Consider the following 14,538-nt stretch of genomic DNA (forward strand, 5'->3'; position numbering starts at 1 on the left):
ACAGTGCCCTCCATAATGTTTGGGACAAAGACCCATCATTTATTTATTTGCCTCTGTACTCCCCAATGTGAGATTTGGAATAGAAAAAAATCACATGTGGTTAAAGTGCACATTGTCAGATTTTAATAAAGGCTAACTTTATACATTTTGGTTTCACCATGTAGAAATTACAGCAGTGTTTACACATAGTCCCCCCCCATTTCAGGCACCGTAATGTTTGGGACACAGCAATGTCATGTAAATGAAAGTACTCGTGTTTAGTTTTTTTTGCATATCGTTTGCATGCGAAGGATATGCAAATGGTATATTAGCATTCATAGCAAAAGGATTTGAGTATAGGAGCAGGGAGGTTCTACTGCAGTTGTACAGGGTCTTGGTGAAACCACACCTGGAGTATTGCGTACAGTTTTGGTCTCCTAATCTGAGGAAAGACATTCTTGCCATAGAGGGAGTACAGAGAAGGTTCACCAGACTGATTCCTGGGATGCCAGGACTTTCATATGAAGAAAGATTGGATAGACTCGGCTTGTTCTCGCTAGAATTTAGAAGATTGAGGGGGGATCTTATAGAAACTTACAAAATTCTTAAGAGGTTGGACAGGCTAGATGCAGGAAGATTGTTTTCGATGTTGGGAAAGTCCAGAACAAGGGGTCACGGTTTAAGGATAAGGGGGAAATCTTTTAGGACGGAGATGAAAAAAACATTTTTCACACAGAGAGTGGTGAATCTCTGGAATTCTCTGCCACAGAAGGTAGTTGAGGCCAGTTCATTGGCTATATTTAAGAGGGAGTTAGATGTGGCCCTTGTGGCAGCAGTTCATTGGCTATATTTAAGAGGGAGTTAGATGTGGCCCTTGTGGCTAAAGGGATCAGGGGGTATGGAGAGAAGGCAGGGACAGGATACTGAGTTGGATGATCAGCCATGATCATATTGAATGGCGGTGCATGCTCGAAGGGCCGAATGGCCTACTCCTGCACCTATTTTCTATGTTTCTATGTTAAGTGGGACCTGTTGGGAGGGCTGGTCCCCCAACACAATATTCCACCTCTACACCAATTCCAATATTGGTGGCCAGTGGGTGGGGGAGGCTTTCTGGAGCACTAGTATGCGAGTTGTGGGCTGAACGGACTGGTTTCCAGAGGACTAGTATGGACATTGTGGGCCGAATGGATTCTTGGGTTGGTGGCTCAGTCACTTAAGCCTGTTGTGCTGGCAGCTCACTCACTCACGGCTAGTGGGCTGGCTGTTGACTCACGGCTATTCCTTGAAATTCCATTTCAAGCAGGGTGCAGGGCCACCAAATTCAAGTGCAGTTTCATACCATTTCAAGCAGGGTGCTGGGCCACTAAAGTCAGCGAGTCGTGACCTCTCCCTTCGCCATCTTGCAGAGACTGAGCGACGCCCACACTTCTGGGTTTTATAGTCCCTCACCCTCCCTCCAGAAGGGGCGTGGCCTTCATGGCGTGATTGACAGGAGAGAGAATCTCAACATTTTTTAAACACTAATAACTCTTTTATTTTTCATCGATGGGAAAAATCCTCAACCCCTGATGAGCAGAGGGAGACCGAGTAAGATGACCAAAAATCACAGCCGTACGTAGTAGCGCTTTTGCTAAAATCAATATACAGGGCAAACAGGGTCAAGATTAGATTTTTAATTATATAGACGGAAAGGCAACTTTAGCATTCTCAAACCAACTTTTCAATTAGACAAGGTATTCTCAAATCAACTTTTCAATTAGGCAAGGCATTCTCAAATCAACTTTTCAATTAGGCAAGGCAACTTTAATTAGTCAAGGCAACTTTAATTAGGCAACACAGCTTCAGCATTTCCAAACCAAAGGCAACACACCCTTAGCATTTCCAAACCAAAGGCAACACAGCTTTAGCATTTCCAAACTATATTTTCAAACCACATTAAGGGCACTGACAGGTCAGTAAAATCACTCACAGTTTAGTAGACATCGGTTCAGTGTTATTCACAGCTCACTGAGAGACGTGACCCTCTCACTCCCCCATCTTGCAGAGACTGACAGGCACTCAACACTTCCGGGTTTTATATTCCCTCCGGAAAGGGCGTGGCCTTCAGGAGAGAGAATCTCATCATTTTTTAAACACTAATAACTCTTTTATTCTTCATCGATGGGAAAAATCCTCTTGTCCTGCGGAGCGGAGGGAAACTCTGAGTAAGATGGCCAAAAATCACAGCCGTAAGTGACAGCGTTTTTTCTAAAATCAATATACAGAACAACAGGAAGTGGTCAAGATCAGAATTTTAGTAATACAGATTGCAGTTCAGAGCTCAGAGCTTATTAATTGTGTTTAATAGCCTGATGGCTGTGGGGAAGAAGCTGTTCCTGAACCTGGACGTTACTGTTTTCAGGCTCCTGTACCTTCTTCCCGATGGCAGTGGTGAGATGAGTGTGTGGCCAGGATGGTGTGGGTCTTTGATGATGTTGGCTGCCTTTTTGAGGCAGCATCTACGATAGATCCCTTTGACGGTGGGGAGGTCAGAGCCGGTGATGGTCTGGGCAGGGGTCACAACTTTTCCGCTCCTGGACGTTCAAGTTGCCGAACCAGGCCATGATGCAACCAGTCAGAATACTCTCTACCGTGCACCTGTAGAAGTTCAGGAGAATCCTCTTCGACATGCCGAATCTCCGTAATCTTCTCAGGAAGTAGAGTCGCTGATGTGCTTTCTTTATGATTGCATCGGTGTGTGCTGGGTCCATGTGCACGCCCAGGAATTTGAAGTTATTGACCCTTTCCACCATCGTCCCGTTGATATAAACAGGATTGTGGGTCCTCGTCCTTCCCCTACTAAAGTCCACAATCAGTTCCTTGGTCTTAATGATGTTGAGAGCCAGGTTGTTGTGCTGGCACCATTTGGTCAGTCGGTCGATCTGTCCCCGGTTGACGTAGGATGATGTAGGTTGTCGCCAATGGAATTCACCGAGGTCATGACCTGGCGTCATCCTGGCGACAACATACGACAGGAGAAGACAGGCAACGTCAGGCAGCGTCAAGCCCACTGTCGCCGAGAGGTTTTGAACATTTCACGACACTTGTAACGACACTTGAGGAAACCGCTCACAATATAGGCATCACCCCGCATTACGCCGTGACCATGTGGTGGCAGCTATCGCCGAAAAGGTCACCTAGGTGGGACAGGCCCTGTAAGTTAATCTTCATCTCATCTGCCCACAAGACCTTTTTCCACAACTGTGGTTGCTTTTTCAAGTACTTCTAAGCAAACTGTAACTCGGCCATCCGATTTTTACGGCTAACCAGTGGTTTGCATCTTGAAGTGTAGCCTCTGTATTTCTGTTCATGAAGTCTTCTGTGGACAGTGGTCATTGACAAATCTACACCTGACTCCTGAAGAGTGTTTCTGATCTGTCGGACAGGTGTTTGGGGATTTTTCTTTATTAGAGAGAGAATTCTTCTGTCATCAGCTGTGGAGGTCTTCCTTGGCCTGCCAGTCACTTTGCGATTAGTAAGCTCACCAGTGCTCTCTTCCTAATCATGTTCCTGATAAGCCTAATGTTTGGCTGATGTCTCTAACAATTTTATTCTTGTTTCTCAGTATCATAATGGCTTCTTTGACTTTCATTGGCACAACTTTGGTCCTCATGTTGATAAACAGCAATAAATGTTTCCAAAGGTGATGGAAAGACTGGAGGAAAGACTTGGTGCTGAGAGCTCTCTTATACCTGCGTGAAGGAGGCATTTAAACACACCTGAGCAATTACAAACACCTGTGAAACCATGTGTCCCAAACATTATGCTGCCCTGAAATGGGGGGACTATGTATAAACACAGCTGTAATTTCTACATGGTAAAACCAAAATGTATAAAAATGGCCTTTATTAAAATCTGACGATGTGCACTTTAACCACATGTGATTTTTTTCTATTACAAATCTCAAATTGTGGAGGCAAATAAATAAATGATGGGTCTTTGTCCCAAATATTATGGAGGGCATTGTATACCATGGAATTTCCCTTGCAGGAGATGCAACAGGTCATTGTACCGATTCTAACGTTCATAAGTTATACGATACGATAGAACTTTATTTATCCCAGGAGGGAAATTGATCTGCCACCAGTCATAAAACACAAAATACACGAATGATGAAATTACAGTGGTTACAAGAGAAGAATTAGGTCATTCGGCCCATCAAGTCTACTCTGCCATTGTTAGCTGTGGGCTAGGTGTAAACGAGTTACAGACAAAGGGACATAGAAACATAGAAAATCGGCCCTTCCAGCCAGCACCGTCATTCAATATGATCGTGGCCGATCACCGAAAATCAATATCCCGTTCCTGCTTTCTCCCCATATCCTTTGATTCCGTTAGCCCCCAAGAACTATATCCGACTCTCTCTCGAAAACATCCAGTGAATTGGCCTCCACTGCCTTTTGTGGCAGAGAATTCCACAGATACACAACTCTCTGGGTGAAAAATGTTTTTCCTCGTCTCAGTCTTAAATGGACTACCCCTTATTCTTAAACTGTGACCCCTGGTTTTGGACTCCCCCATCACCGGGAACATTTTTCTAGCCTGTCCAATCCCTTAAGGATTTTATATGTTTATATAAGATCCCCTCACATCCTTCTAAATTCCAGCGAATATAAGCCCAATCATAGTCATATTCATAGTCATACAGTGTGGAAACAGTCCCTTCGGCCCAACTTGCCCACACCGGCCAACATTGTCCCAGCTACACTAGTTCCACCTGCCCGCGCTTGGTCCATATCCCTCCACACCTGTCCTTTCCACATCCCAGCCTCAACTACCTCCTCTGGCAGCTAGTACCATACACCCACCACCCTTTGTGTGAAAAAGTTACCTCTCAGATTCCTATGTTTAAGAAGGGACTGCAGATGCTGGAAAATTCGGTGGTAGACAAAAATGCTGGAGAAACTCAGCGGGTGCAGCAGCATCTATGGAGCAAAGGAATATACGAAGTTTCGGGTCGAGACCCTTCTTCAGACACTTGGTCCATATCCCTCCAAACCTCAAGTAGGGTCTCAACCCGAAACGTCACCTATTCCTTCGCTCCATAGATGCTGCCTCACCCACTGAGTTTCTCCAGCATTTCTGTCTACCTCAGATTCCTATTAAATCTTTTCCCCTTCACCTTGAACCTATGTCCTCTGGTCCTCGATTCCCCAACTCTGGGCAAGAGACTCTGTGCATCTACCCGATCTATTCCTCTCATGATTTTACACGCAGTCGATGCATTCTTTCGACAGTAGACAAAAACGCTGGAGAAACTCAGCGGGTGAGGCAGCATCTATGGAGCGAAGGAATAGATGACGTTTCGGGTCGAGACCCTTCTTCAGTTTGGTGGGGCCGGGACTAACGCTCTGCTTCTTCCTCTGTTCAGCAGGTGTGGGCTTGGCCCCATAGATGGGGAGCACTCCGATCCAACTTACCAAGGTGAAGCTGGGCAAGCTACAGGTGGTACGCAGGCACCTGCTACAACGCTATGAGTCCCAGCCCTTCCTCTCCTGCCTGGCTGGCCTCTACGGCTGCCAATGGAGGCGCTACCAACGAACACGGTTCCTCCCTGGAGAATTCTGCTGCAACAAGGTAAGGGCTCGGGGTTGCTGCCTCACAGCACTGGCAAACCCCGGTTCGATCCCGGCCACGGGTGCAGTTGAATCAATGTCTGTGCGGAGTTGAATGAATGAATGAATGAATGCTTTATTGTCACAGTGAAATTCTTTTCTTGAATAATGTGCCAAGGTATGCAACTAGTCACCACATAAAGGGCTCTGACATAGTTACAACAGTATCTGCGCCAGGTCCCCCTCACGCTGGCTCCTCCTCCCCCCGGCAGCGGCGTCCTCACTTCCACGCGGCCCGTCCACGTCCGTCCGTCGGTGCCTTCGACGACCTCACCGTCTGGTTTCCTCCCACACTCCAAAGACGTGCAGGTGTGTTGATTTATAGGCTTCTGTAAATTACCCCTAAGAGTGTGGGACACAGGGTTAGTGTAGCATAGGGGAGATCGCTGGTCGGCACGGACTAGGTGGGCTGAAGGGCCTGTTTCCATGCTGTATCTCTAAAACTAAAACTAAAACCAACAGGGATAAATGATGTTTTGTGTCGGGACATTTCTACACACGGACCTGAAACGTCACCCATCCATTTTTCTCCAGAGCTGTTGCCTGACCTGCTGAGTTACTCCAACACTTGTATTTCCTGTAAATCCGTATCTGTTCCCACGTTTTCACCCCTTACTTACCAGTTCATGTTCCACCCCTTCCATTCACCTCCATTTACCAGTTATCGAGTCGTAGAGTCTTAAGGGCCTGTCCCACTTGGCAGTCATTTGCGCAACATCACTTAGTGTCACGATGCATGACGCGCTCGTCGTGACACGCACGTGATGCGTGCATGGTGCGCGATGACATAGGCAGTGACACGTGGTCGCATCTGCGTGAGGGGGGCAGGCCCTTTAGGGATATACAGCGCGGAAACAGGCTCTTTGGTCCAACTTTTACGTGTTAAGAATAAGGCGTAAGCCATTTAGAACGGAGACGAGGAAACACTGTCTGTGGAATTCTCTGCCTCAGAGGGCGGTGGACGCAGGTTCTCTGGATACTTTCAAGAGAGAGTTAGGGGATATGGGGAGAAGGCAGGAACGGGGTACTGATTGGGGATGATCAGCCATGATCACATTGAATGGCGGTGCTGGCTCAAAGGGCCAAATGGCCTACTCCTGCACCTATTGTCTATTGTCTATAACTTGCCCACTGTCCACACTGGGCTAGAACCATTTGACCCATCTCCTTCTATCCAAACGTCGTAGAGTCATGGAGTGAAATGAAGAAAGGAAGAGGCGGAGCCAGTGGGCTGTGGGAGAGCTGGGAAGGGGAGGGGAAGGAGGGAGAAAGCAGGCACTACCTGAAATTGGAGAAGTCAATGTTCATACCGCTGGGGTGTAAACTACACAAGCGAAATATGAGGTGCTGCTCCTCCAATTTACGGTGGGACTCACTCTGGCCATGGAGGAGGCCCAGGACAGAAAGGTCGGATATGGAATGGGAGGGGGAGTTGAAGTGCTGAGCCACCGGGAGATCAGGTTGGTTAGTGCGGACCGAGCGGAGGTGTTGGGCGAAGCGATCGCCAAGCCTACGCTTGGTCTCACCGATGTAGATCAGCTGACATCTAGAGCAGCGGATGCAATAGATGAGGTTGGAGGAGGTGGAGGTGAACCTCTGCCTCACCTGGAAAGCTACAGAAGGGCCTATTTCTGCGCTGTACGATGCTATGACTCAATTACTCCATAAGCTCTGGATTTATCTAGCGATGCCTCATATTTTTAAACACAGAATTCATATTCGTAATATACTTATGTGCTGTTTTTCAAGCCTGTATTCCCCGTGTAAAACGCGAGCTCCCTCCGTGGGCAGGATGGACCAGACCTCCTTCTGAGGGTTTAGTTTAGTTTAGTTTAGAATCTCAGATTACCTATCCGAGATGGTTAGTATTTAACAAAGGAGGAAGATGACTGAACTTTATTGCCTTCCATCACAGTGAGGAATGTAGATTCCACTGTGGTGGATGTTGATGTTACATTTTATTTTACATGCTGTGTGTATTGTTGCTTTTTACTTAATGTGGCTGAATAGTAACTCAAATTTCACTGCACCTTAATTGGTACATGTGACAATTACATTGAATCTTGAATCTAATCATATGCATTCAATTGCAAGGTGAACATGGTGGGGTGTGAAGTATGTGGTGGGCCAGCTGAAAGTACAGTGACCTTAGTTTAGTTTAGGTTAGTGAAACAGCGCAGAAACAGGCTCTTTGGCCCACCGAGTCCACGCCGACCAGCAATCCCCGTACACTGAAGGGTCTGTCCCACTTGGGGGTCATTTGTGCATCACGCAGATGGTGCGCGAAGATTTTATACATCACAAAATCCTGGGGCGCCGTGCGACCGTGCGTCATTGCCTACGTCACCGCGCACCATGCGCGCATCACGTGCGTCGTGACGCGTAAATGATGTCATGTAAATGATGCGCAATTGACACCCAGGTGGGACAGGCCCTTAACACAACCCCACACCCACTGGGGACAATTTACACTTATACCAAGCCAATTAACCTACAAATCTGTACGTCCTTGGAGTGTGGGAGGAAAGCGGAGACCACCCGGAGAAAACCCACGGGGGGTCACGGGGAGAACGTACAAACCCGTAGCTGGGATTGGACCAGGGTCGGTGTCGGTGTGAGGCAGCAACTCTACCGCTGCTCCACCGTGCCACACTGGCACTGTGCATCTGCTAACCTCCGTGCTTGCTCTGCCTGCAGTTTGAAATGTTCTCCTTTGGAATCCTGGTGCTGACGTTTGCCTTGGCCTTTGTGCTCCTGTACTTCTGGAGTGAAGCGAAGAATGACTACAATGACTTTGACTGGTGAGTCCATCCTTGCAGGGGGCTTCATGCTTCACGATGCGGTACATATCCCCACCGACATCCATCTGCCTCAACGCATCTACATTTGGGGCAGCACAGTGGCGCAGTAGTAGATCCTGACTATGGTTTCCTCAAACATAGGTTCACAAGTGATAGGAGCAGAATTAGGCCATTCGGCCCATCAAGTCTACTCCGCCATTCAATCGTGGCTGATCTATCTCTCCATCCTGACCCCATAACCCCTGACATCCCAAAGATCTACTGATTTGTTTAGGTTATTTGACGTCTGTAAATTGCCTGTTTCCGCTCTAAACTAAACAAAGCTATACATGATTATAATCGAGCCGTCCACAGGGTACAGATCATCATGGTCCGGTTTGGCTCAGCCACCAAGCACGACACCTGGAGGCTGCGGCCAATCGATCGATCAGCTGAGAAGGTTATTGGCTGCAACCTTCCCTCCATTGATGAACTGTACACTGCAAGGGCCAGGAAGCGAGCGGGCAAGATCATCTCTGACCCCTCTCACCCTGGCCACAAACTCTTTGAATCACTTCCCTCTGGAAGGTGACTCCGGACTGTCAAAGCTGCCACAGCCGGACATAAAAACAGCTTTTATCCACGAGTAGTTGCTCAATAACCAAAAATCTGTAGCCTCCCTTTGATCTGGTATTTAATTTAATTCACATGTTTAAATTATAATGTTTTATTTTTAATGTTTTAATGTTTTATGTTTTATTCTTAATTGTTTACTGTATGTCGTAATGTTACTTGCGGGCGGAGCACCAAGGCAAATTCCTTGTATGTGAATACTTGGCCAATAAACTTATTCATTCATCATTCATTCATAAATAAAGATTTAAAGGAATGGAGCGACAGTAATGAGTGATTGCAGATCCATTCCTGGGACCAGCGCGCAGAACGCCACCTGGTTTGGACGCCATCTTGTGTGGCACATGATCTAATGAACGGGAGAATTCTTTCAAAGGGCCAGTATAGAGTCAATGGGCCAAATGGCCTCTGGTGTTGCATCTAATTCGGGTTGGTGCAAGATTACAAATCTCGGTTTGCTATTCCTTCTTTCCTTCTGCAGGAATTTCTATCGGGATCGCTGGTTCCCCTGGTCAGCCGTGGTGCTGGGTGTGACGGTGACGTTTTTTACATACATCGCCATCTTACTGGTGAGTAAAGTGTCTGCACCAACTCCTACACACGCGCATCTTATCGGGATGCATCACAGCATGGTTTGGGAACCGCTCCATCCAAGACCGCAAGAAAAAAATCGCAACATAGAAACATAGAAAATAGGTGCAGGAGTAGGCCATTCGGCCCTTCGAGCCTGCACCGCCATTCAATATGATCATGGCTGATCATCCAACTCAGTATCTTGTACCTGCCTTCTCTCCATACCCCCTGATCCCTTTAGCCACAAGGGCCACATCTAACTCCCTCTTAAATATAGCCAATGAACTGGCCTCAACTACCTTCTGTGGCAGAGAATCCCACAGATTCACCACTCTCTGTGTGAAAAATGATTTTCTCATCTCAGTCCTAAAAGATTTCCCCCTTATCCTTAAACTGTGACCCCCTGCTCTGGACTTCCCCAACATCGGGAACAATCTTCCTGCATCTAGCCTGTCAAACCCCTTAAGAATTTTGTAAGTTTCTATAAGATCCCCCCTCAATCTTCTAAATTCTAGCGAGTACAAGCCGAGTCTATCCAGTCTTTCTTCATATGAAAGTCCTGACATCCCAGGAATCAGTCTGGTGAACCTCCTCAGTACTCCCTCTATGGCAAGAATGTCTTTCCTCAGATTAGGAGACCAAAACTGTACGCAATACTCCAGGTGTGGTCTCACCAAGACCCTGTACAACTGCAGTAAGTAAGTAAGTAAGTAAACTTTATTTATATAGCGCATTTTAAGACAATTTGCATTGACCCCAAAGCGCTTCACATAATTTAAATAATAATAAGTTCCATAGAAAAAGGTTTTTTAAAAAAATGAATAAAAATGGACACAACATATTACAGAGTAGAACCTCCATGCTCCTATACTCAAATCCTTTTGCTATGAAAATTGTAACGAATTGTGGACGCAGCCCAGACCATCACACGAACCGACCTCCCTTCTATTGAAAGACACAAAATGCTGGAGAAACTCTTCTGGACAGGCAGCATCAATGGAGAGAAGGAATGAGTGACGTTTCGTGTCGAGACCCTTCTTCAGACTACTGTCTGTCTATCTCACTTTCATTGACTCCATTTACACCTCACGCTGCCTCGGCAAGGCCAGCAGCATCATCAAGGACCAGTCACCCCCTCTTCTCCCCTCTCCCATCGGGCAAAAGGTACAGAAGTGTGAAAACGCACACCTCCAGATTCAGGGACAGTTTCTTCCCAGCTGTTATCAGGCAACTGAATCATCCTACCACAACCAGAGAGCAGTGCTGAACTACTATCTGCCCCATTGGTGACCATCAGATTATCTGTGATCGGACTTTACCTTGCACTAAACGTTATTCCCTTATCATGTTTAAGAAGGAACTGCAGATGCTGGAAAAATCGAAGGTAGACAATAATGCTGGAGAAACTCAGTGGGTGAGAAACATAGAAACATAGAAATTAGGTGCAGGAGTAGGCCATTCGGCCCTTCGAGCCTGCACCGCCATTCAATATGATCATGGCTGATCATCCAACTCAGTATCCCACACCTGCCTTCTCTCCATACCCTCTGATCCCCTTAGCCACGAGGGCCACATCTAACTCCCTCTTAAATATAGCCAATGAACTGGCCTCGACTACCCTCTGTGGCAGAGAGTTCCACAGATTCACCACTCTCTGTGTGAAAAAAGTTTTTCTCATCTCGGTTTTAAAGGATTTCCCCCTTATCCTTAAACTGTGACCCCTTGTCCTGGACTTCCCCAACATCGGGAGCAATCTTCCTGCATCTAGCCTGTCCAACCCCTTAAGAATTTTGTAAGTTTCTATAAGATCCCCTCTCAATCTCCTAAATTCTAGAGAGTATAAACCAAGTCTATCCAGTCTTTCTTCATAAGACTGTCCTGACATCCCAGGAATCAGTCTGGTGAACCTTCTCTGCACTCCCTCTATGGCAATAATGTCCTTCCTCAGATTTGGAGACCAAAACTGTACGCAATACTCCAGGTGTGGTCTCACCAAGACCCTGTACAACTGCAGTAGAACTTCCCTGCTCCTATACTCAAATCCTTTTGCTATGAAAGCTAACATACCATTCGCTTTCTTCACTGCCTGCTGCACCTGCATGCCCACTTTCAATGACTGGTGTACCATGACACCCAGGTCTCGCTGCATCTCCCCTTTTCCTAGTCGGCCACCATTTAGATAATAATCTGCTTTCCTGTTTTTGCCACCAAAATGGATAACCTCACATTTATCCACATTATACTGCATCTGCCAAACATTTGCCCACTCACCCAGCCTATCCAAGTCACCTTGCAGTCTCCTAGCATCCTCCTCACAGCTAACACTGCCCCCCAGCTTAGTGTCATCCGCAAACTTGGAGATATTGCCTTCAATTCCCTCATCCAGATCATTAATATATATTGTAAATAGCTGGGGTCCCAGCACTGAGCCTTGCGGTACCCCACTAGTCACTGCCTGCCATTGTGAAAAGGACCCGTTTACTCCTACTCTTTGCTTCCTGTTTGCCAGCCAGTTCTCTATCCACATCAATACTTGTATTGTATTGTATTGTATTCAAATTTATTGTCATTGTCTCAGTTAGAGACAACAAAATGAATTTCCCTTACAGGCAGTATCATAAAAATAAAAATAAATAAATAATAATAAATAATAAAACATATTAAAAATAAAATAGAATTTAAAAAAAAGCACAAACACTGAAAGTCCACGACACAACATAACACAGTGGCACCAAGGTGAGGAAGGCACCATAGTCCAGCCAGCCTCCCCTCCGTTCTTCCTAGATGTTCACTCGTGGTCTGGGCCTTCCTAGCACCCGCAGTCGCCGCCCCGGGTGGCCCGATGTTCAGGCCCTCACGCCGGGCTGGTGGAACACCGACGCCGAACCCCGACGGTGAACATCCTCCTCCTCAGCGGCCCGGACCTCCTGATCAGCCGCCTCCCACAGCCGGAGTCCGCAGCTCCCGAGCCCGCAGGCCGAGCCGGGCGGAGTCGCAGGACCCCGCGCTGTCCATCAGCGCCGCCCGCGTTGGGAGCCCGCGAACCGCTGAACCCCCAATGCCGTGTGCTTTAAGTTTGTATACTAATCTCTTATGTGGGACCTTGTCGAAAGCCTTCTGGAAGTCCAGATACACCACATCCACTGGTTCTCCCCTATCCACGCTACTAGTTACATCCTCGAAAAATTCTATAAGATTCGTCAGACATGATTTACCTTTAGTAAATCCATGCTGACTTTGTCCAATGATTTCACCACTTTCCAAATGTGCTGCTATCCCATCTTTAATAACTGACTCTAGCAGTTTCCCCACTACCGATGTTAGACTAACTGGTCTGTAATTCCCCGTTTTCTTTCTCCCTCCCTTCTTAAAAAGTGGGGTTACGTTTGCTACCCGCCAGTCCTCAGGAACTACTCCAGAATCTAAAGAGTTTTGAAAGATTATTACTAATGCATCCACTATTTCTGGAGCTACTTCCTTAAGTATGGAGCTACTTAAGTATGAGGCAGCATCTATGGTGCGAAGGAATAGGTGACGTTTCGAGTTGAGACTAAGAGAGCATTTTTGTCTACCTTCCCTTATCATGTACCTGTACACTGTAAATGGCTCGATTGTCATCATGTATTGTCTTTCCACTGACTGGTTGAATTGAATTTGAATTGAATTTATTTGCCACACAACCAGGGTCGGTGGAATTTGGGTTGTCAGCAGCGGTACAATAATAAAGAACACAACCACAATAAAAATGTAACACAAACATCCACCACAGCATTCATCACTGTGGTGGAAGGCACAGAACTTGGCCAGTCCTCCTCCATTTTCCCCCGTGGTCGGGACCTCCACCCTCCGCAGCCGTTGCTGTGGGCGTCCAGATGGTAAAAGGACAAGGTACAAGTCCAGGTAAGTCCAGGATCGGCTCTTCCCCACCGGAGACCGCGGCTTCAGGATGGTGTAGGCCGCAGGCCGGCGGTCGAAGATTTAAGGTTCCCGCCGCGCCGCAGCCAGAAGCACCGTAGACTGCAGGGCCGATGGTCGAAGCTCCCCTCCAGGGGTGATGGTAAGTACATGCCGCACCCGCGGTAGAAGTTGGCCGCGGGCCGGCAGTGATGGCTTCTTCTTCCCCTGGGTCCCCCACGAGGGATCCCGGGCTGTAGACGCCGCACCAGCTGGAGCTCTGCAGACCGCGCGCGGCTTCAGGCTGCCGGCTGCCCCGGGCCAGCGAAACGGAGCGCTCCCCTCCAGCAAGCCCCAGCGAGGGCTCGCCCGCTCCACGCCGAGAGTCCACGCTGCGCCCGCCGCTGGAGCCCCGGGCGCGTCTCCGGAAAAGGCCGCGCCGATCCTCGTTATTAGGCCACGGGGGAGGCGACCTGGAAAAAAACGCCTCTCCGTGGAGGAGGCGACCAAAGCGGTTTCCCCCTTACCCCCCCACACAAGACACACAAAGGAACATTAAAACAAACTTTAAAACAAACTTTAAACATACTAAAAATTGAAAAGACTAACGAGCTGCTGACAGGCGCAGCCACTGCAGCGCCCCCTACACTGAAGAGCATGCAACAAAAGCTTTTCACTGTACCTCAGTACACGTGAGAATGGAGTAAACTGAACTGGGAACACACTGGGAGAGGCAGTGCCACATTGAGTGTTCCTGGTCTTCTATCCCAAATTGTTCTCTCCACATATCACCTCCAGCCTATCTCCACTATCTCCGCCTACCTCTCCCCCCCTCTCGCAGGGCCTGTCCCACTGCCGGCGAGTGTCACAGTCGTAGCGGGTCGCGGTAAAACCGGCAACTGGACCCCCCTTCAACATAAAATTTGAAATAGATTCGTAACTTTAACAACAACAAAAAACTGAAGTCGGCACCGGCAACAACCTACGTTACCCTGGCGACAACTACGACAACACCTACGTCA

At 47.6% G+C, this 14,538-nt stretch overlaps 1 protein-coding gene across 3 annotated transcripts in view; it reads left to right on the forward strand.

The window, feature by feature from the left end:
- gdpd4 (glycerophosphodiester phosphodiesterase domain containing 4) overlaps positions 1–14,538 on the forward strand; it is a 77,868-nt gene that overhangs the window by 31,929 nt on the left and 31,401 nt on the right. For 2 of the 3 annotated variants that reach the window (XM_033023379.1, XM_033023381.1), the window contains exons 2-4: positions 5,393–5,598; positions 8,334–8,437; positions 9,531–9,618. In XM_033023379.1, coding sequence (XP_032879270.1) covers positions 5,416–5,598; positions 8,334–8,437; positions 9,531–9,618 — 375 coding nt within the window. In that variant the 5' untranslated portion in view covers positions 5,393–5,415. The remainder of the gene's footprint in view (positions 1–5,392; positions 5,599–8,333; positions 8,438–9,530; positions 9,619–14,538) is intronic. The other variant, XM_033023380.1, reaches the window with a different exon arrangement.

Source organism: Amblyraja radiata, chromosome 6 (genome assembly GCF_010909765.2).
Source record: "Amblyraja radiata isolate CabotCenter1 chromosome 6, sAmbRad1.1.pri, whole genome shotgun sequence".
Classification (NCBI taxonomy): domain Eukaryota; kingdom Metazoa; phylum Chordata; class Chondrichthyes; order Rajiformes; family Rajidae; genus Amblyraja; species Amblyraja radiata.